Genomic DNA, 23,320 nt, shown 5'->3' with positions numbered 1-23,320 from the left:
TACATCTGTCTCAGATACATGCTGCTGGTCTCACCAAAGTTCACCCTGCAGCTACAACAGTACTCGGCACTCTCTGTCCTACATAGCCTTACAGCATTTCTGCAGGGCAGGAACAGCCTTGTTTTAAAAGTGAAAGGGGGGAACAGTAGGATAAAGCAGACCAGCTTTCCAGTTCAGCTAATTCCCTTTCTTCGAGCCTGTCACCTGAAAGAAAGATTCTGGTGAGTTTGCAAGTGCCTCATAAGGTATAGAGAAATCAGTTTGCTCCTGATAAGAGGAAAAGGCACCATTTAAAAGCCAAATGGTTTGAGGACTGGTACGAATTTTTGTCCTCATGGGCACTGGGGGCAAATGTGCACTGGCTGCCAGGGAAAATGCAGGTTAGGATGTGACAGACACATTGAAGGAAACAGAGTAGCTAGCAATGGGAGGGAGACACCAGGGCAAACACACCACGGTTGGGACCATCGTTAGGTAGGACAATTACTTTTATAAATGTGTAACTAAATCCACACGGGTGCTCACGTAAGAGGGGTGGCAGGTCAGGAAGGCATCATGACGGCATAAGGAAGAGCATGATTCAGGCCATGCATGAGCAGTATGATTGTTCACTTTCTTCTGCTTCTCCACAGCGCCTTGTCTCCATGAATATGCCACTGAACAGTGATGGGACTGTGATGTTCAACGCCACTCTCTTTGCGCTGGTCAGAACAGCGCTGCGGATCAAGACAGAAGGTAAGAAGCTTGGGGACCGCAAGGGTACAAATGCAGCTGAGAGGTCCTCACACCAAAGCGTGCTGGGCAGGAATAAGGACATCTGGTGTAGAATGGTCCTGGTTACTCCTATGCAGCACATGGTGCAAAAAGCAGTGTAAAGGTGCTTGGAGGAGTAATACCTTCTAGGAAACCGTGTTTCCAGTTGCCTGGAAAGCTGTGCTTCCCATGCTATCGTCTCAGATTATAGATCATGTTCTTTACAGTGGTCTCAAAAGTTTTTAATCAATGTCTGCTCAAACAGCATCAGGGGAAGGAAGAAGGACAAAGAAGCCTCACCTTGAGCAAGGTGGCTGCAGAGCTGAGCCTCTTTGTGACTGCTGTTGCCACTGATCTTCCAGTCCAAGGGAGGCAAAAGAGCTTGGACTCAGGGGTCTCATCTCACTAAAACTCCTCCTGTGCTTCCATTAGCAGGAGTTAATATCATATTGTAGTGACAGTGGTGTTGTAGGTCTAAAGACAGATGAGAAGCAAAGGGACTGTTAATAGCTTTGCACAGACCAGCGGGTATATTCAGGGAAAGCAGACAAGATTCTGGGCTCAGCTTGTCCCCTTTATTGCACTCTGTCGCCTGCTGTAATGAAAGATAATTGGTCCTGAGTCAAAACCTGGCTTCATGTATTAATGAGATGCTCTACAAGAAAATGTAGGTCTATGATTCACAGCTAAAACACTTCTGCCTCAGGACAGTGTCCCTATCTTCACTGCATCCTATGAAAAGAACTACTGGCATGAGAGCCCTGTGCAGCGCATCAAGGATCCTTAATGCTGGGAAGCAATAAGAAAAGCTGCAGGAACAGCACTTTTAGAAGATAGAGGTTTAATACACGCAGGGAGAGAAGAGAGCTTCAGTTATAAGGGGTCTGAATATACATAAATCAAGAAATAAAATCGAAGTTGAGTCATTTGGGAGGAAATGGGTACCTAGAAGGAAAGGAGGCCAAAGGGAGACCTTATTGCTCTCTACAACTACCTGAAAGAAGTTTGTAGCAAGGTGATAGTTGGTCTCTTCTTCCAAGTAAGAAGCAACAGGATGAGAGGAAATGGCCTCAAGTTGCGTAAGAGGAGGTTTACATTGGATATTAGGCAAAATTTCTACATTGAAAGAGTGATCAGGCATTGAAACAGGCTGCCCAGAGAGGTGGTGGAGTCACCATCCGTGGAAGTGTTAAAAAAAATGTAGACGTGACACTCTAGGAACTGGTTTAGTTGATTTGGTGGTGTTGGACAGATGATTGGACTTGATCATCTCAGTGGTCTTTGCCAACCTTAAAGAGTCTGTGATTCTCTGATAATAAACCGAATCTGCTTCAGTCGCTCTCAAGGGGTAGTGTGGCTTGATTAATGTCTCATTTATCTCAGAGCCCCGTGGAGGAACGTGTAATGTCTAAGTTCAGTCAGTTACATAAAAGGCTTGTTACAGCCTGTGCTGTTCTTCAGAGAATAAACACAAATATCCTGGGGCAGGCACCCATGTTGGGTAATGAAAGTCTCACACATGCCTGGAGTGCCTCGTCAAAGCCCTGTGCAGACTCTCCGAGACAGACTCTTGGCACCACGTGAAGAACTTGATATCTGCTCTGAGGCAGGGATTGCAACAGGTAATTCTTGGGAAGTGCTGCGAGCAGCCCCAGGTATTCAGATTTCTAGATGTATCTTTGCCACCAATTATTTGTCTTCCCCAAGATGTAGTTTCCCATTAACTGACCTCTGTTCTCATTATATTCAATTTTCTCTGCATCTCAGTTAAAATTCAAAGTGTTAAATGAGATTGTTGCTTTTCTGGATGAAGTAGCACCATGGTTGTATTGTTTCTGGCTGTTGCAGACTATCAATCAGTAACACACTCATCTTCCTACCCTGAGATGATTCTGCATTTTTAGGAAGAAGATCTCTTGCTGTGAGGGGCTTTAGCAACAGTGACAGCATCTCTGCCCAAAAACTTTCCACTACTGAAAAAGCTCTGGTGTTTTCCTCCTAAGACTGCCGTGCCAGACATGAAATTGCTCCTCTGCAGGGTCTGCCTAATTCCTGTCTCTGATGATTTTCACCCTGCAGGTAACCTGGAGCAAGCCAACGAAGAATTGAGAGCAATAATTAAGAAAATCTGGAAGCGCACCAGTATGAAGCTGCTGGACCAGGTGGTGCCCCCCGCAGGTGGTGAGCGCAGGATCTTGTCCCAGTCTCTGAATCTCTTTTTTTTCCCACCTGACATGTTCTCCAGCACCTCAAGATCATCAGGTGGACTGTGGGGGGACAAGCATTCTTCTACAAGCTGTTACTTGTGTTCCATCAGGCTAAGATCTGTTTCTTCCTGTACTAACATGAATATTGTGTTCTTACTGCTGCAAAATCGGGGAAGGAAGATAAGGTGGATAAATAGGAGTTAGAAACCTTTATTCCTAGATCTTGCTCGAGTTTGATCACAGGCATTTGCTCCACTGGACATTATCTGGTGCCTGCTGGGGGCAAAGGAAGCAGGCAGAGCTGAGTAGCTCCAGTGAGGATGACTTGGACTTCATCTGACTGCAAAAGAGAGATGGTGTTACACTCGAGTTAAAGATGTCACAACCCCTTCATATTTCACAAAACTACCGTTACTATGGCATATAACTCATTTTTCATTCACTTAACTGTTTTCTACTATGATCCTGTCAAAGACTCATGTACCTGGGGACATTCCTCAGTCATTCTGAACTGGTGTAACAGATCACTGAGGGTTTCTGTGCAGCGTCCCTGGTAAGCTGTAATCACCAGTTTACTGGGCAACTCCTCTGCTAGATTTCTTGGGACCTCAGGTGCATGGGCATGCAGTGTGGCCTTCAGTGACCTTCAGGTGGCCTCAGGGGGTATAGCACAAAACATAACAGTTGCAGCCAGATGCTGAACCTTGCTCAGCCTGTTCCAAAGTCAGTGGGCCATGTCTTATAAAATTTCCAGTGGGTTAGGAGAAGGGAGGAGAGTTACCTGGATAAAAACTTTGTGCACATTTTGGCTCATGGATAATTTGTATTGAGTGAGAGTACAGTGCTGACTGCATTTCTGTGGAGAGGTGATCATTCTGGTCCAGTCACACCCACGCTAGGCACAACCAGACAGAGTTTCAATGCAGCGAAGTGACAGATCAGGTCTGGGTCGGATGGTCAGTCAGATGCTGTCGGTCAGCCCACACTATCAGTATATATCACCCCAGGCTATCACAAGGCAGAGCAGCAGAGTGGTCTTGGAGGCTACTGCAATAGCGAGATCCTATGTGGTAAACCAGTACCAGAGACTTCAAAGGTTAGAAGCACTTCCCCATAAACAATGTACATCCAGAGCCTACAGAGGCTCTCTGCCAGCAAAGCCAGTCTATCCAAATGCCTCGTGCGCCTCTCGACTACTTACAGCAAACCCTGGCTGTGGATCAAACCCTTCCTCCAGCCCTGCATCCTGAGGCCATAAAAAGCAGACGTGTACTGCGCTGCCTAGTGTTTCTGCTGCAAACTGCAAGGCTTATTTTATGTATTTACCTCTTTTTCACACCCTTTTGCAGATGATGAGGTGACCGTCGGGAAATTCTACGCCACTTTCCTGATTCAGGAGTATTTCCGGAAGTTCAAGAAGCGTAAAGAGCAGGGACTGGTGGGCAAGCCCTCCCAGCGCAACGCACTCTCCTTGCAGGTGACAAGCGGGCACAGGACGGACAGGGGTGGTACAGTAGAGGCATTTGACCCCAATTCCCTCTCAGCCATTTTGCGGGCTGCAGTGGGCTGGAAAGGAGCTTGTAGACCCCCTGAATTTGCACACCAATCCTTTTGGATAAATATATATTATATATATATACCATGGGTCACACCCCTTAGCTCTGGAAGCAGAAGGCACAAGTGCGGTATATCCACAGTTTATCGACCCACTGGTGATATTTTAATTTTGGGTTCCTTTCAGAGAACCGGTATTAAGTGTCCAGCAGACATTTGCCTTCTACCGCACTCGTTCTGCCCTTTCTGAGGGAACTCACTACAACAGGGTCAGGGAAAACATGTGGCCAGGAGGCAAAATCAGTTAAAAAGCAAAAAGCATACGTGGATGCCAAGGCCATCCATTCGCCACTGTGCTACTTGTTCACTGGGTGGACTACCGGCTGTGTGAAAGAATGAGAAAGCCCTATTGACTGTGAAAGCAGCACAATTTGTGTCCCTCGAGTGTACAGTAAGGAAAAAGGGTGATCCAAAAAGTGCTATGGCACAGGCACAGATGTAAACTGAGGTCTCGGCATGCCCACAGCTTACCTCCCTGGATGGACTCCCTCAAACAGATTCCAGTCAGTGAAGGGTTTGAGGACTGTCTAGGTGCAGATGCAAGGAATTTAGCTATTAAATTCATATTTAAGCTGTTGATTAAAAAGAAGAGATTTTTGGAAGTGCCAAGCACACAGTTCATCTGGAACTGTGGCTGCTCTAGGGCTTCTGGTTGTGGATCTGAGAACCTGAAGCTGAAAGCATGCAGACTTGCTTAGTCAAGCCTGTGGATTTATGTCTATGTCCTGTTGTGATGAAGCAACAAACATTCCTGCATTGAATTGCCAAGAGTTTTTCCTTCTCTAAGCTGGACATGAAAGAAGAGAATCTGTTAGTGTTTTTCTAGGGGCTGGGGATGCTGTATTAAGGGCTTCACAGTGTTTAGGAAAAAAATGGTACTGCTTTTATTCCTCAAATACCCACTCGGAGATATGAAGCTCTATAGTTTGCTGTTTTGCAGGCTGGTCTGCGCACACTTCACGACATTGGGCCAGAGATCCGACGAGCAATTTCTGGAGACCTGACAGCTGAAGAAGAGCTAGATAAAGCCATGAAAGAAGCTGTTTCTGCTGCCTCTGAAGATGATATCTTTCGGGTAGGTGCTGAACAAGTTTACATGCTGAGGCTATACCAGTAGCTGAGCTCAAAGAATGCTATGTTCTCTTCTATGCACTCTGCATTTTTTTCTGGCCCCTTCATTTCTAGACCCTAGAATAGTGAACTCAGGGTTCCAGGTCCTGAGATCTTTGCATGGTTTTTATCCCATTTTTCTTCTCAATGGAAGCTTTCCTCATAAAACCTAAATAAAATAAGTCTCAGAACGGCCAAAGTGTCTGAAGAATAGATCAGTTCAGACATCCTACAGCCTGCAAAGCAGCAGTGAGGCACATGTGTTTTGTTCACTCCTCCTTTGAGTGGTACAAAGAGCATCTTTCCAAAAAGTACACTAGAACCCAATAGAGCTTTTATGGAAGGAGGAAATTTTCTGAGCAGGTTACTTAAGTCTTCTGTTTCTTACTTTTGTAATTGCCGCCTCTGGTAATATTTCCTCTCCTTTGGCATTGTCCTCCTTTCCTTACAGAAAGATGCCATTCACAGTCTCTTCCATTACTCATCATCTAAACAGTACATAACTGGCTCATTTCATCTTTCTTAATTTGTTCTTCCAGGTGATTAATAGTTACTGGTGCTCTTCTTGGGGGTTGGACCCGATGATCTCTTGAGGTCCCTTCCAACCCCTAAGATTCTGTGATTCTGTGATTCTCAAGTTCCATCTCACGTCTAAATGTTGCTCTGTAATTGTGCTGTGAAAACCAGAGAGCAGTTACTTGGCTTTTGCATCCATACCTGGTCCTGCTTTCCCAGGACTGGTGGGAGGTGTAGAGACACCTTTGTCCCGCTTAAACACCTGGCCGGTCCTCTGGAATATCTAAGAAAGCTACAGCTTTCACAGCCTGTGTGTACCGAGTTTCTCTGACAGAGAAGTCCGTGCACCATCCTCTGGCACACTGTTCCTCATGTTACTTTTCCTCAACAAGCCTAAGCAGGAAATATCAGGGTCCTTGCAAATCTTCTCACTCACAAAGGGAAAATGATTTCTCTTTCTCTGACAGAGAGCTGGAGGCTTGTTTGGAAACCATGTCAGCTATTACCAAAGTGATGGCAGGAGTGCGTTCCCCCAGACATTCACCACCCAACGACCTTTGCACATCAACAAGTCTGGCAACAACCAGGGAGATACTGAGTCTCCATCTCATGAGAAGTTGGTGGACTCTACCTTCACTCCCAGCAGCTACTCATCTTCAGGCTCCAATGCCAACATCAACAATGCCAACAACACTGCCCTGTGCCGCTTCCCCAGCCCACCCAGCTACCCCAGCACTGTCAGCACAGTGGAAGGCCACGGGACCCCCTTGTCACCCACCATACATGTGCAGGAGGCTCCTTGGAAACTACCTTCCAAAAGGTAAGCTCCACAGAGCAGGAGAGTGGGTCAAGGGAGAAGAATGTGCATGCAGACACCAGAGCACTGATGCCTAGCTGAAGTTACCCACCAGACATCACCCAGCTTGCAGCCTGGATTGAACCTTCTGGTTCTCCACTTGTACCAAAGCCCACGGTGCATCAGTTGACCACTGTAAACAAGCAGCACTCTCACTGACCAACACGCTTGATTTCTTCGGGCTTTATCATGAAGAAACCTTTGTAAGAACCCGAAGGAGGAGCCTGATTTATCCCTCCTTCACCACAGGGAGGTGTTCTATCAACCGCTAACTGAAAGACAAAGGGACTGCAAGTCTTCTCTTGAGCTCCCCACAGGGAGCTTTTTGGAAGTCTGCGTTTTTTCATTCAGTGGGTCACATCCCTACAGAGGTCACCAACGGCATTCTGAGGGGAGGGGGAGGAGGGGGCAAGGTTTTCATTAATGCAATATTGTGCAAAGCAAAGAAAATCCCCTTCTCTGGGCAGCTTTCAGGCTGTCCACACACAGACGACGTACAAAAGGAGTATCATTGTTATCAGTGGGGGATTTTTTTTAATCATTTCGGTAACAGCAGGAAGGAGCTGGGAAATTTTTGTTCAGTGCAGAGAGTGGGCAATGTGAAAAGGGGGAGAAATGCTGCCCCAGCAAAGGACAGAATAGGACAGTAAGATGGAGAAAATTCAGTGGGTGCAGAATTGCCCAAGAGGCCAATGATTTTTTTCTAGTTTGTGTCTTCCTGAGGGAGGCCACGGGAATTGCACAACACACCACGTTACCACCTGCCCTCTCCCTTTGTGACTTGTGCCCATGTGACACTGCTAACATGGTGTTCTTTTCTCTCCTTGCTTCCTTGGGTACCTTCCTTGAATTAGGACGCATTACTATGAAACCCTGGGACGGTACGTGTTTTCCCTCATGATCTAACGGTTTGTCCCACTGAAAGTCCAAATCCCCATTAATGCTGAATATGGGCTCTTCTTTTTGGTGTCAGTAGGGCTGAAAAAGGGGTAATGGTCACCATGACATCTCCAGAAAATACTCCTAACTCAGGGTTTTTCTGCCCACAGGCAGGCAGTGATGCATGGGCTGATTATAGTTTGCCTCTAGAATTGGAGTTGGGGTTTTTTTAGCATTTCTAGGCACCCTCTGACCACAGCACAAGGAAGTGCACCCTGGCATGTTCATACAAACAGTCTATATGGCTTTGGCTAACCACAGGCTGTTCAAGAGGGGGAGCTGCCACGTGCTGATTTCTCCCCTGTGCATCTTAGCAGTTCTACTTGCCTCCCATCTCAGCAGGAAGGTCACTCCAGCGCTGTCCTACAGGCTGTTCTACACCATACGTATATGCACATTTCTCCCAGTGCTTTTTTTCCTCAGATCAAATGATAAAATAATGTTTCTTCTCCAGTCCTTGGAAGACTAAAAACCTGCCCCACTGCTCTCTGCTGTGAATACTAGTGTCAGACCAACATTGGCTCTGATACCCCCACGTCAGTATCCCAAAGATTCACACCACCTCCAGATTTTACTTTACACTTCAGAAAACACAAACTCAGAATGAAATAAGATGTGAAGACATGAAACAGAGGAACAAGGGCATGGCAAGCAGGGAATTGAGGGCCATCACATTTAAGGGTTTGAACAGATCCTACTGAATTCAGTAGAAGCACTCTGCAGTTAGTGATGAGAGAAAAAAAAAAAAAAACACAAAGATGGAAAAGACAGCAAGGATCGAGAGCATGAACAGGAGGCAGAGGGTAGAGATGGTGAAGAGTAAGGGGTTTGGGAGGCTGAGACCAGGAGCCACAAAGCTGAGAGAGTTACCGTTAGTGTCTGAGAGGCTTCTCTGAATTTCATAACCAAAACTTCCGCAGTAAAGGGAAAAGCTGTGTTTCCAAGAGCCCATCTCAGATTTTACTTTGAGTTCAATGAGGTATATCTTTGGAAATGTGGTCAGCGTGATGTGCACGTTTATAGAGTACATGGAGTCACAAATGACAATAAGATGTTTACATCCAACTTTAAGAAACTCTGCCTCTCAGAGAAGTCACAGACAAAGGTTGTTGCTTTGTGTTTGTGAACCCTGCAGCTCTGTTCAGTTGCTGATTCTTTCTACGATAACTCTACAACATTATAATAAACTGAGACAGATGGAGCCTGTCATTCATGTCTTTATAACAAGTTGTCTTTACCATCTCCGTATCTTGACTTGTCTTTTTTGCTCATTAGCTCCAGTTCCAGAGACAGCCAGCTGGCAATTGTTTGCCAAGAGGAAGTGTCTCAGGATGAGACTTATGATGAAAATTTGAATGAAGACATTGAGTACTGTAGTGAACCAAGTCTGCTCTCTACTGAAATGTGAGCTTTGCAGCTTTAGTCAAGGTGTTTGGGTGGTTCTTTAATTAACGGGGAGAGGTGGGAAGAGGTGACATTTTTCTACAAAAATTTCCATTTATGGGATAAGGTCAGAAGACATTAGTCAGAAAACTCAAATACCAGAGAATATTTTTTTTAAAAAATGCAGTTCAGCCCTGGGAAGTAACATTGAGAAGGGTATCTTTCACCTAGAGTTTTCCTCCTCCTCTGAATGAGACATCTGATCTGCAGGGCCTTCCCCTCCATTCACTTCCACCATCTAATTATCCCAGATCTCATCTTTAGAGCGTTCTCTGTCTCACGGTTTCTCCTTCTGCTCCTGGGCCAGGAGCTATTGCACCCGTTTGATAGCCTTTGATTGCAACCAGCTTGCTATTGCATCTGTTGGGTAGCATGAACTCCCTGTCTGTCCTGCTGGAAGCGGGGTACTCTGTCCAGTACCAGCTGCTTTTCTAGCATCCCTCTGTTCTCCTTTCCAGGCTTGCATACCAAGATGATGAAAGCAGACAACTTACGCCACCAGAAAACAACAAAGGAGAAGACAGCCGGCACTCTCCCAAGAAAGGGTTTCTGTGCTCCTCAGCACTAGGTAACACCCCAAGCGCAGCGCGCGGGCTGGGCTGTCCTCTGCCTCCACTGGGTTCTCACATCTTGCTGGAGGAAACCCAGCGTGTGTGGGCACGGGTGTTGCTGGTTGCTGCATTTAGCTCGTGAGCCCAGGACTCCCGCGGCGTGCAGATCCTGATCGTGCACACGACTCGACTGACTTTACGCTCAGTCAGGAGATGAATCCGGGGCTGTTTGGATAATCCGTGTGATCCGTCTGATTAAGCCTGTTTATGAATCAGGGGAGTTTATTGAAGCGCTGTAGACTCTCCAAACAATCACCAGGGAGTCACCAAATGGTTTGGCCCTGAGTATATGGCGTTCCATTCTCTGTGTATTCAGCAGGGGTAAAAGAAAGGTTGTCCCTTTGGCTCCTATGAGGAAAACAGTGACACTCAGATTAAGTTAATGCAATACAAATTTGCTTTCTGCTCTTCCCATAACTGGAGATTTTCACGTGTTGGAGTGTGCAGACTGCACTTAGGTGAAATCCATGTATAACAAGATACAGGACAAATGCAAGAGACTTGAAGAAAAGGAGTTCTTTTGCATAGAATTTTTTTCAGCCTTTTTTTCTGAGTACTGGTGCGGAGAAAAGGGACATTTAGGGGAGAAACTAAAAGAATCCCATATATAAAACATATTCTTAGAAAAGAAAAGTGACAGACTAGGTAGTGTAATGTTTAAAGTGAGGCTACTGAGTCTGCACTTAAATCCTTCAGGAAGCTTATACAATTGAGTATTTTAAAACCATTTACTTTATTTCAAAACTTAAAACACTGGGAAATGACAATTCCTGTATCTATCTGTAAGGCCAAATTTGCAGCCAGTCCTTGGAACAATGCTTCATTAACTACATTCTTACAAATATTTACACAGTGATGTCAAACTCATTTTGCAAGTTGTTTTTTCTTCTCTAGAAAGAGGAAATACTTTTTATCAACATGGTAGCATTTGCTCTCTGAGTTATAACACGTTTTGCACAACCCCTGCGAGAGCCTTTTCTCAACAAATCAATGTAGATATTTAGATATTTTCAGAATTGTAATCTTCTCTCCTTCTTTAGAAGAATGTCAACAGGATCAAGATGTCCACAAAATATTTTAGTGTGCCACGCAGCTCTATCTTTAATGCTGGCTTTGTTTGCCATTCTTCAGAAGTAAATCCTGTGCACTTGTTCATAAACATACTTTGCAGTGCTTTTAAGTTCCTGCACTGGGGGTACCTTTTTCCTATTTACAGAAGCCAAGCTTAATTTCTTAATTAAGTAAACACCATGACTGTCTCAATAGTTCCCCTTAAAATATATTTGTTTTTATTTGAGGGGAAAAATAACTATTTTCTCTTCCCTTGTTTCCAAATTTTGAAAACACTTCATGTCTGTATAAGCAGCGTTCCATTTGCCAGTGAATTCAACCACTGATTAATTCAGTTCCCCCTGACCTTGCTATGGACAGAGCCTCATAAACTGAGGTATGTCTGGCAGCTCAGGGACATGGACCACATGCAAGCAAGAGGCCGATGTCACCTGAGCAGCTTGACATCTCCTGCTGCACTGTGCCAAGCACAGCAGCAGAGCTGCAGCTGCCATCATCAGTCCCACTGAGGCCTTTACAAGAACCAGAGAGATCTGAGAACAGTTCCACTGTTTAGGAGGGAGACCAGTTGGATGGTATCTATTGAGGCATTGTGTTTTAAAAGGGGAAAAATAAAAATCATCATCTGGAATTTTACCTAGCAGCTTGTTGGAAGGTAGTCCTTGTTTGTCCATGAAGCTTGAGTGTTTTTTTGTAAATGCAGGTATTTTAGAAAGGGCAAGGTGTTGAAGGAAAGTGGACAGAGCCTAAAGCATGAGTCTCTGCTGTATCTCCAATGGGGCTGCTCTGAAAGAAACTGAAATCGGATTAACTGTAAGGTAGTACAAGTGGTGGACACAGTTGTGTGTGATTGCTGTTCCAGGTCGAAGAGCATCTTTTCACTTAGAATGTCTGAAAAGACAGAAGAACCAGGGTGTAGACGTCTCGCAGAAGACAGTTCTGCCTTTGCATCTGGTACATCACCAGGTAAGCATTGATAACCACAAAGAGCCCAGCAATGAGGCTCTACCACCTGCATTACCCACCCTGTGCCATTGCATCCCAACTAACTTAGAAAAAAAAAGAAACCACATTTGGGAGAGTTTCTCAACCACATCAAAGGTCCAATTTTTAGAAATTGTGTTTGTCATCATGCTCGTTCCTGCTTTCAGTATTTTTATCATTCCCAGAAGAATGCTACAGGAACATGTCCTTTGGAGTCAGCAGAGTTATCATTTACTGATGTCCATGAAAGGGTAAAACTAAAAAAACTAGCTAAAAGATAAAAATAGCTACCCAAATTGCAGTCTGCAGTGCAATTACACTGGCTTTGATGGTAGTATGCATATGAATAAAATGTGCAGGGTCTACTTTCATAGCAATTAAAGGTAAACAGTAACTATAATTAATAATTTTCAAACATAAACTGGTTACATGTAATGAATCAGCTTGGTAAGCCCTTTGTAACTGCATTCAGCAGCCCAGCAAATGTATGCTTAGGCACGTGCCTAGATGATTAGTCAGCTGTCATAGTCCAAGGTAGATTTGTGTCTTTTAGTTTGATTATGCCACTTTTTGTCACCGTAAAAGAAACAGGTGCAGGTGGTAGTGACAGCCTTGTAAGTGAGGCGTCCTGCTCTGTGCAGTCCCCCTGGGGCAGGGCAGAATGGTCTTCCCATCTCCTCAGGCTGTCACAGGGATGCAGAATGCCAGGAATAGGGATGGGAGGGGTAAGAGGTTGGAGGAGTGAGGGATGAGCATGCTTGAGGCTCCCTGGCTTTTCCCACTTCCACTCCCAGGCAGTTACCCTTTAAGGGTCAAGCTCCAGAAAGTAACAGTCTCCAGAGTTACAGCTGGAGCAGGGACAACCAGCAAGTGGGACAGGGGAAAGTGGGCAGGAAGCAGCATCCGATCTTCCCCACAGCAGCAACAGCCCTCATGAGATTTCCTGCCCTCTCACGCAGGCCAAGCAGAGGGGACACATCTCCCACTCTCTTAGCCCACCCAACTTCTTGTTAGCTTACATCACTGCTTAAAACAAAACCATAAAGTGGAAAGGTTGCCTCTGCTAAGCACAGTAGATTCACTCATGGATGCTTGAACTCATATTCTCACAAAATACTCATGCATCATGATATGTTGTCATGGCTTAACCCCAGCCAGTAACTAAGTACCACACAGCCACTCACTCACTTCTCTCCCTCCCACCCCCAGCTGTCCTGGCTGTACTCTCCCAGCTCCTTGTGCACCTGGTTGGGCCTGGGAAGCTGAAGAGTCCTTGACTTAGTGTAGACACTACAACTAAAAACATCAGTGTGCTATCAACATTATCCTCATCCTAAATCCAAAACACAGCACTGTACCAGCTACTGGAAGGAAAATCAACTCTATCTCAGCTGAAGCCAGGACATACATCTGTCTGAAGCTCAAAGCAATCCATAAGAGCTTCTTTCATCCTCCTCACTCTCCTACATTTACATATACAAGGATAAAACACCTTGTATATGTTTCTGCCAACAAACTGAAAAACTGCTTCCCTTGTCCTGCCCGACAGATCTAGGGCTCTCCTTGAAATCCCCGCAGTTTAAGGGATGTGCTGAGGCCGTCATAGCCTGCAGTGCATGACTCACAGATGCACTTTTAAAGGCTTGCTTCATTACTGAAGCTTGATAGGAATCTGACATCTAATTCCTGGGAAAATCTTGGTGAAGCTTGTAGGTGAGTAACAATTGATGCTATTGCTAATCTGTCACAGAAATCATCAGCGCAGCATGATTATCGGTTCCCAAGGATTTCAGTGGCAGATGGACTGAGCTTCACTTACCTTTAGATACCTTAAAGTTAGCTGTGCAGTTTGAACCAGTCAGTTCAGTCTCACTGTGGTCAAGTTTGGGAAAGAGCATCTCCAAAGTCAGTCTTGTCCAAGTCTTCTCCTCCAGACAGTATTTTCAGGCAGGTAGCCAAAAAAAGGCAGGAGGCTTGCTGGTGACAGATAGATGAAGCTGGAAGAGACTAAAACCCAGCCGAACAAGAGGATTCTCTGTGACACAATCCACATGCATTTATTTATTTGCTCATATGAGGCAGTAGTGAGCTCTGTGAGTTGAGCTTATGACTGTGACGGTATTACTCATGGAACAAGGCAGCAGACACCATGAATAAAGGCATCAGATCAGCCCTGCGCAACAAGGGACTTCATGAGAAATTCGTTATAAAAGGAGGCTGGATGAGTCAGAGGTTGTGTATATGATCACAGGAAGGACTGGACAGCCCATAGTATAATCATCAGATACTGATCTTCCCTATAACAGCAGATGCCTTAAAATCCAGTGGTGGATTTACAGTTATTGCCAACTGCAGACAGGTCTAGAATTCACATCTGGTCTCTGTTCAGGTTCCGCAGTAGATACCTACAGAAAACACAGCAATTGGCAGTAAAAGTGAGCAATATGGGTGGTGGCAGTGATGGAAACTGAATTGCTGTCCCACCCACTGGAGAAGAGGTGGTGTTTCTGGCAAGGCTGTGGGGAATGGGGCTGCAGGCCTCCTGTCAGTGCAGCAGCTCCAAGGCTGAAGAACAGTCATGAGAGTTTTCAGTCTGGTACTTGGAATAGCATTTAAAGGAAATCTTGCAAAATGCATTTGCAGGAAACATCCCAAACATTCCAGCAGCTGACAGCTGTTTCCACAAGCCTCGAGACCCTCTCGGCCTTTCTTGGGTGGTTTCTCCAGCACCTCCTCCTTCCAGCCCTGATGCTGAGAGCAGACTCTCACTTGTCTTGTTCCTCCTCTGTCTGCAGGCGTTAGCGGTGGCCGGCCTGAGTCCCCTGCTCCAGCGAAGCCATTCTCCCACCATGTTTTCTCGTCTGTGTGCTACGCCCCCCGCTACACCCTGCAGTCGTGGCTGGCCGCAACAGACCATCCCCACTCTGCGCCTCGATGGGGCAGAGTCCAGTGAGAAGCTCAACAGCAGCTTCCCATCAGTACACTGCGGCTCTCGGTACACTGACAACACCGGCTGCAGCAGCCCGAGGAGAGCCAGGCCAGTCTCCCTCACCGTCCCCAGCCAGACCGGAGGGAGCAGCAGGCAGTTTCACGGCAGCGCTGGCAGCCTGGTCGAAGCGGTAAGACTGTAGAGTCCTGAAGGACACGAGCAGCATCCAGGCCAACTAGAAACGCGGCCCTCAGAAGAGCAGGGCAGCACATGTGTGATGCTGCCCACAATGCCAAGAGTAGGAGACCCCGTCTCCAAGCAGGGGTTAGCAGCATGAGTGGGAGAAGGCCCACTGGGGAAGTACAGTGGTAAAGAGGATTGTGATGGGGCGTGGTAGGGTTGATGATGCAGAGTACTAATTTATGCCTTTGTCTCTCACTCCTTACCTGCTCTTGAAGGTCTTGATTTCGGAAGGACTGATGCAGTTTGCTCAAGATCCAAAGTTCATTGAGGTCACAACCCAGGAGCTCGCAGACGCCTGTGACATGACGATAGAAGAGATGGAAAATGCAGCAGACAACATTCTCAATGGTAACAGCAAGCAGAGCCCCAATGGCAACCTCTTGCCTTTTGTTAACTGCAGGGACCCAGGGCAGGACAGTGCAGGAGAGGAAGAGGAAGAGGTGCAGAACCCGGATTGTAGAAAAAGTCAGGAGGAGCTCAAGGACAGCAGGATTTATATCAGCAGCCTGTAGTTGCCAGGGCTGGAAGCGATGCTGGTTTTTTATTTGTTTCAATGTTCCTAATGGGTTTGTTTCAGAAGTGCCTCACTGTTCTCGTGACCTGGAGTAACCGGAACAGCGTTCTTCATTCATTTCTGTTGGGACGAGTCGCAGAGTTGGGTGGTGTAAGAAAGCTTTTCAGGAGCGGATATAACCCAAGCACGTGTCCATGAAGGAAGAGTGAGGAGGAGGAGGAAGAAGAGGAGGAGAGCCAGCTCCCTCTTTTTTTCAGTCCCTGCACAAGGAACGACGACTGCCTCCCGAGCGCAAAGGGGAACCTCAGCTTCCTGTGGATGGCCCTAGCCAAAAGGACCCTGCGTCAAACGGGTGTCTTTCAACTTTGCTTGTAAAAATCATTTTGCACATATTCTGTATGAGCCTCACCGTCTCCATAAAGCCAAGGCCCTTTGATTCGGAAGGAGAGGAGGACTTCTTCTGCTGTGGATTCCCGTACCACGAAGGGGAGGAGGAAGCAGAAGAAGCCTGAGGGGCAGGTGGCAGCGCTGCCCAACCCTGCCGAGACTCCAGGCAGCGGTCTCTGCCAACCAATCCAAGCTCAGGCAGCCACTCCTGCCAACCAGTTAGAGCTCGAGCAGTCACTTGCCAGCCAACCCGAGCTCAGGCAGCCTCCTGCTGACCAATCAGAGCTCAGACAGCCAGCCGTGCCAGCCAGTGGGAGATTGGGGAGCAGGCTCTGCGGCGGGGCTGAGCCGACCTGCCCCGCACTTGCTGAGGTGGTGGTGGGCTTGTGTAGATCTCTCCTTGTTTTGCAGTTTGATATTTTCTTGAAAGCATGTTGCAGTTTTTATTTTGACTATTTTGTTATTATTTTTTTTTCGGAGGGAGAAGGGAGTGTTTACAACCTTTTGTAATCACCTACCTTTTTTTGTTTTGGTTTATTTTCACCTTTGCAAATGTTAAATCGGTTTGGTCATGTTGTATTATTTAAACTGGGGGTTTTTTTTTCGCCATTGAAATTTGGTAGAAGTATAATGATAGATGAGTTTTACCAACCATTATGTACACCAAGAATTTGTAATTTTATTTGCTAGAATTGAAACCTCCTTTTTTTGTTGTTGTTTTATAATTTAAAGATAGTAGGCAATGCACTTGATATAGTCTTGCACATTTGAGTGATTGATTTGGGTTCTTTTTAGTGCTAAGTATATCTGTGAGTGTGGGAGCAATACCGAGCGAGTGTGCGTGTGCGCGCGCGCGTGTGTGAGTAAGTGCATGCAGTTCTCCACGTCCGGGTTTGAGCTGCAGGAGATCTGTATCCGGGGCCATTTGAATGCAAAAACAAACCACTGTCTCTGCTTTTGAAAGGGGAATCAGTAACTCTTTGCATTTTCTGTTCCACAAGATATGCAAAAACAATGCAATAATATTAATTTTAAAATACAATTGTAAGTTGTGTTGGCATTAAAACTGTATAGAAAAAAAAATTGCGGGGGAGGGGGGGAAACAACAACAACAAAAAAAAACCCAGAAGGCGTTACGCTTCGATATATTCCGTGTGATGTTTATTGCATTGATAATGTTTCTGTTGAAGAAACCGTTATACTTGAATTCAGGTCAGTTTCAGTATTTTTCAAATATTTTTTTAAAATGAATTGCAATTGTGCCAAGCAAAGATAATGAATTGAATTAAGTTTGTTTAAAAAAAAAAGAAAAAAAAAAAGAATCACTTCTTGTATATTTTGCTGCATGTCAAGTGAATCATTTCGTATTTGGAATGTGCCAAGCTTTACCTTTGAACTTTTAAGTGCTTTTCTACGTGTGGTTGGGGAAAAGGGTACTTTTTTTTTTCCTTTTTTAATTTGTACAATGAACAAAGTGTACCTGGTGTAAGTAACTATTCTGCAGTCCACTGACAGGTTGAACGTTACTGATTTTGCATATCTTGTGTTCACTTTCCTTCTTCCTCTCTCCCTTTAAACACGCACGATGACTTTATTGGTGGAGAACCTTTCTTCCCGAGACTGGGATATTTTATTCAGGCTTTGTTGTCTTTCCTTTTGCTTAGTTTCTATAAAGGTCTTGTCCCACTTGTGGGTAGTGAGACCCTCAAGCCCATTTGTCAGATCCATCCTACGTGTTCAGCTGGCACCAGCAATTCAAGAAGCGTGGGGAATAAAATTCTGCTTCCAAATTTCTTTTATTACGTAGGTGACCTTGATCAGTGATAGGAGGATCCTGGGATATGCAAATGCAAGAGGCAGAATCTTTAGCAAAGTAAAATTAACTAACTCTGGTCTGGACTGAAAGCAGAGGTTAAGTGAGAGTGAGAGAGAGAGCTCTGGATTGCTGCTTCAGAGAATTGCTGCGGTCTGGTCAAGATGCAGATGCTAAATGACTTTTTTTGTGTGTGTTCCTATGCATGGTCTCATCCATCTTCCCAGACTTCAGTGGATGGATCAGATTCTAAGTCACAAAACATCTGATGGCACAGCACATCCCAGCCCTATTTCCATACTAGTGAGCATGAACTTCTCTTGACTTTCCTCACACTGACACTTGGCCCTAACCCATGAGAGAGGCTGAAAAACCAGCCAGGTATTGTTAGATTTTATGCAACTAATTTTTGTCTAGACTGCTGCTGGTTTTCCCCCCTTCTCAAGACAGTTCACAGACTTGCAGGTCAGTGCTGAGCTAGGAGGTGTGAGCTGACTCAGAGCTAAACTCTCATTCAAATCTTAAGTTTCTGCAGATGTCTGAGAACATCACTTATTGCTTAGGTTGACTACGTTGGCTTTGTAATGCCCATGTTTTTCTTCTTGATTCTCTGGAGTGTAAAGCAGGTATATTAAAGGGTGGGTTTGACAGTGCACTTTTTATGGTGTCATTTTGAACCAGCCAGTAGCAGCTCAAGATACCTTAGGAAAAAAAATCCTTTTAAATTAGAGAAATATTAATCCATTTATACAACCATCTGGCATCAGAGTCCTAATTCAAGACTTCCCTGGAGAAAGTAACCATCTGATGTCAGTCAGTCTCATCCTTCCCATCCCTTGTGCCTGTATTGAGATGGGCACAGAAGCATGTCTCCCTTTGAGTTTGTTGTTGCAAGTGCTGGTGTGCTCCAACAGTACTTGAAATAAAACTGTGCCTGGCTGTTTCTGAAAATTAATTCAGTGCAAGGAGTCCCTATCTCATTTTCTTACTCTAGAAAGTCTATCTGACCCTCCCCGTGGGAGATAGAGGTGTTCTCTGCTCCTGAGAAACCAAGTACTGATCTAAATTACTGGTGGCAATGGGCATTTTGGATGACTGACAGCCCATGTCATCCTTTAGGACTTTTCTTGATGGGTAGGAAAATGGTGGAAATGTGCCCCACACAACTCCCTCGGGGGTCAGGGCCTACAAGAGCCGGGGAAACCCCACTCTCTGATGGAAGACCCCTTAGGTCCTGCAGAGTGGAAAAGATGTCTGCAGGTGACAGTTTGGGGTTTGAGGGGCATTGCATTTAGTAATTGCTGGTGCCAGCTGTACAAATTTCTCTTTCTGGGGAGGGCGGCATTTTTATTTTTCCATTTGAGGTACTTCCAATGTGCACGTTGTGACAGGCCTGAGCAAAGAGCTACTGCCTCCTTCGGGTGAGGTAGAGTCTGGGGGACGGTGGGAAGTCGGGGGCAGGTTTATTTCCTGGAATGTCCTTCTTTCCCTGTGTATGGGAGTGGACAGTGGGTACAATCACTGTGCTGTGGAAGGAAGCTTTGAAGGAACTGATGGCTGAGGAGTGGCATGGAAGGAAAGGAAAGAATGGGGAAAACGATCTGCTGCTTGCCACTGAGCATCTCTGACTTGCAAGAGTACACTGCAGACTAAAGACGTTTCTTACAAAACAACAAACCTCCTCCCTGTATCACTCCTGCTCATTGTTCCAGGCAGTACTGGGCCAGCCACACCGGGTGCGTTTCTTTTTTTTCTTCCTTATTTCTGTGTGGCTGATGTGATGGGGAAGAAAGTGGAACTCATGATCCCGAGCTGGAGTTTCGTTACCCACAGACCTTTTCTGCATCATCTGCCTCTTCAGCTGGACATGTGAACGATGATGGTGTAGATGCTGCTGCTACCGCAGGGGTCCCGCCTATTTTATTACTCTGCCCACCACACCCCAGCACGGAGGGACAGCCAGAGAGGCGCCATGTACAGAATCGCATCTATTTCTGCTTTGTTTTCTGACTCAGAACCCTACCCCCCCGATGACTACGACAATGATGACAACAACAACAACAACAACAACAACAAAAAAAGGGCAAATGCATTTTTTACATTTCTTGATAATTTCCAAAGCAATGTATCATTGCTTTCTTTAGACTGACGCCAATATAACAGTTGTATGGGTCTCAGCCAGGCTCCTGTGTCTTTTCTGCCTGATAGTTTCAGATTGCTGTATGAAATGTATGCGCGTTTGCACACAGACACAATCGTACCGGGTGACAGCACCGCGAGCCCGTGGGCTGTTCATCTGTGTCACAGATGAAGTCGAAGGCCTTGCTTCGTACGTGTAGGTGAGAAACCCCAACCCATTGGTCCAGTGGGCTGAAGTGAAGCAGCCCTAACAAGACAGAACTGAGTTTCCTAAGATACATGCATGGCCCCGTTCTGACGGTCCCCGTGGCAGGGGCAGAGTTGGGGAGAGGAACACTGACTGGGGAGTTTGGAGCACAGCAAAGTTGATAAAACAAGTAAATCCAGTTGGGTGCTTCTGGTAGCGGTGAGATATTATCAGTTCCCGTGATGAAAACATGAATGCCTATAAAAAAATATTCCAGGGTGTCAGAAGCCCTAGTTCCCATCTTGCTAACACAAGGATGAAGGGCACTAGAAGCCAAGGAGGTTGTACTGATGCAAAAAATGTGGAAGACAGACCTGAGTCCAGAAAAAAAATTGATTGTATCTTTCCTCCATTTTTCTTCTTCAATGAAGTCTAAGAAATATAAATTTCAAAAACTGCACAGGGTTTCTTTTTCTTTTTTCTTCTTTTGAATGTCACAAAGGTTTTAATGTTTTATTCTGGGTTGGGAAGCCCAGGGATCCAAAAGCTTTCCAATGGGATTTTTGTCCATGGAGCTTTGCTCTGTTGTTGCCTTGTTTCTGGACAGCTGAAACTGCTGTGGCCTTGCTGCTGCAGCACCCTGAGGTGAGGCAGGTGAGGACAGCAGCACAGCTGAGAGGTATGTCCTGTACTGAAAACAGACTGGGCTCCAAGTGCTTTCAGAGAAGTCAGTAGCATCACACTGGGGAAAAACCCAAACAAACAAACAAAAAACCAAAAAAACCCACCACTCTTCTGATATAAACTTTGGTGTTCTAGTTAAATCCTCCATTTTTCCCCAGCCCCTTACCAGGGACTCAGTTGTCACTACTTGAACATATGAACCAGGCCTTCTTTAGTGGCACAGGACTCGGCTCAGTTGCCTAAATATGGGCATCTACTGTCACTTAGGATACCCGACAAGCCTCTGCCCAGCCTGCAGCAGCTGGCCCAGAAAGGCTAAATTCTTCCCCAGGGCTGGTGTCACATCACCAGCCCCACACACATGGCAAAGACCTCAGGTGGCAGGAGACAATTAGGCAACTTAATCAAGTCCCTTTCTAAAGGGCTAATTGAGAGGAGCAGCACCAATGACTGATGTAATAAGGGAATCTTCATTAGCATTACCAAGGGCTTAGTTAGGCACCACCAGGAGTGCATCTCCATGCTCCCATGCTGTTGTTTTTCTACCCCAGGTCCCGCAGGCAGCCTCTGCTCCCACAGCCTGAAGTTCAGGGCGCTCTGCCCAGCCCTTACATTGGGCCAGGGTTAGCGGCTGCATCCCAGGCCCAGCGGAGCAGGGGCAAGCCTGGGCGAGAGCAGGCGTCACCCCGCCCAACAACACATTTTTCTGCCAGCGTTCAAAAAGCCACTTTCCAAAGCATTTTCCTGTTCCAGTCAGGCCCACAAACTCAGACGCCGTTCATCATTAGCCTCATCGTTCAGACGATGAAATACCTGCGTTCTTCTGTTGTATTTTGCCCAGCCAGGCAAAATGCAAGCACTTTCCCAAACAGGCCATAATGCTTTTGATATTTTAAGCATCCTAAGCCAGTCTGCTCCCATCTCAAGCACCTAGGCAGTCTGGCAGCCAATACTACCTAAACATCATCAACTTTATGTTTGCTCATAGAAGTGATTGGTTCAGGCTTATTCAGTCTTGACAGTTTGAATGTGGGAAGATTTCAGAGGAGGTGGAGTGAGATTGTAAATATCTCTTTGACAAACACTGCTGCATCACACACAAAAAAAAGGGGGGGGGGGAGATACTTTTAAAACTGCCTTAAAAATCAAATCTGAATGATGAAATCTCCCTCCAAACTACTGAAGCTTGGCAGAGTGAAGGATAAGTTGCTTTGGGTGAATTTCGGCAAGAAGTGGTTGGAATCTAGTACAGTTTCAGGAGTGAAAGTTCAATTTTGGAGCTGATCTCTCGGTCTGAATTCACGTCAGCGCCAATGACTGAGCAGTGCAGGATCAAACTGTTTAAGGTCTGAGGAATACTCTATCTGGCCTGCATCTGCATGGTTTGGGTCTGGTCCAGTAAGGTACTGCACACCTGTTTCCCAGTGACTTCAGGGAAGATGGGGTTCCTCAGCACCTCTTAAGTTCAGGCCCTGGAGCACCATTTCCTGCTCTGATCATCAGCTATAAATGTTGATAAATATAAGTGTTTTGCCTTCATTTGAATTGCCCAGAGCTGTAAAATGACCTCTCTCAAGTATAAATCAGTCCAGATATAAACCTCCTCTCCCATTCTTCCCCACACTCCCCGCCCACCCTCTCCACCCTCCCTTGCACCTCTGCCCAAGCCCTTCCCCATCTCAATTCTTTACCTCCTTCCACAATTTTATATCTAGTTTTCATGAACCCACAGAAATGCTTTTGTAAATAATGCTGTACAGTTTGTAACCGTCATGTAAGCCTGTCATCAGTGCCAGAGTCCGTCTTTCCCTCTCGCACGTTTTAAAATCAACAGAGAAAAAGTTAAGAGCGAATGGCCCGCCAGTGAGCTATAGGGTCATCTCTGTGTGGGACAAATGTATATTCCTGTAAGATTGCATTTTTATCTAAGGAATGATGTTATTTTAAAATTGCTAATAAATTTCTAAACAATGTCCAGATTTGTTCAATATTGTAAATGTTATCAGAAGTCCTTTGACACTGCTCCCTTCTCTCAGCAGTGACTGAAAAATAAGACAGTTTCCTGCAGCCCCTTATTTCCCATTGCCAGCCGTTCCCATGCTCCCTCATATATTTAAGGTGCTGCAAAACAGTCTCGGACAGTCACCACAGAAATTCTGCCTTGTTAACAATATCCAAAGTGTGACTCATGTATAACCACACACTTAACATTTTCTCCACAGGATTCTTTTTTTCAACAAGTGTATGCATCACAAAAATGAATGCCCACAGCCTAAAATACAGTGTTAATCAGCATATACATAAGCCATGAAGCTAATGG

The 23,320-nt window shown here is 45.6% G+C and overlaps 1 protein-coding gene across 1 annotated transcript in view; it reads left to right on the top strand.

Annotated features, from left to right (window-relative positions):
• CACNA1C (calcium voltage-gated channel subunit alpha1 C) overlaps positions 1–15,788 on the top strand; it is a gene marked incomplete at both ends in the record, with an annotated part of 478,476 nt that extends 462,688 nt beyond the window's left edge. Inside the window, 10 exons of the mRNA XM_084279498.1 lie at positions 633–735; positions 2,833–2,934; positions 4,310–4,437; positions 5,515–5,649; positions 6,668–7,020; positions 9,271–9,399; positions 9,897–10,006; positions 11,983–12,086; positions 14,900–15,223; positions 15,492–15,788. Of these exons, the coding sequence (XP_084135624.1) occupies positions 633–735; positions 2,833–2,934; positions 4,310–4,437; positions 5,515–5,649; positions 6,668–7,020; positions 9,271–9,399; positions 9,897–10,006; positions 11,983–12,086; positions 14,900–15,223; positions 15,492–15,788 (1,785 nt within the window). The remainder of the gene's footprint in view (positions 1–632; positions 736–2,832; positions 2,935–4,309; positions 4,438–5,514; positions 5,650–6,667; positions 7,021–9,270; positions 9,400–9,896; positions 10,007–11,982; positions 12,087–14,899; positions 15,224–15,491) is intronic.
• Positions 15,789–23,320: the final 7,532 nt, after the last annotated feature.

This window comes from Gallinula chloropus (genome assembly GCF_964237585.1).
Source record: "Gallinula chloropus genome assembly, chromosome: 1".
Classification (NCBI taxonomy): domain Eukaryota; kingdom Metazoa; phylum Chordata; class Aves; order Gruiformes; family Rallidae; genus Gallinula; species Gallinula chloropus.
The sequence above is the reverse complement of the archived record's forward strand: the minus strand, read 5'-3'. Positions and strand labels throughout refer to the sequence as shown.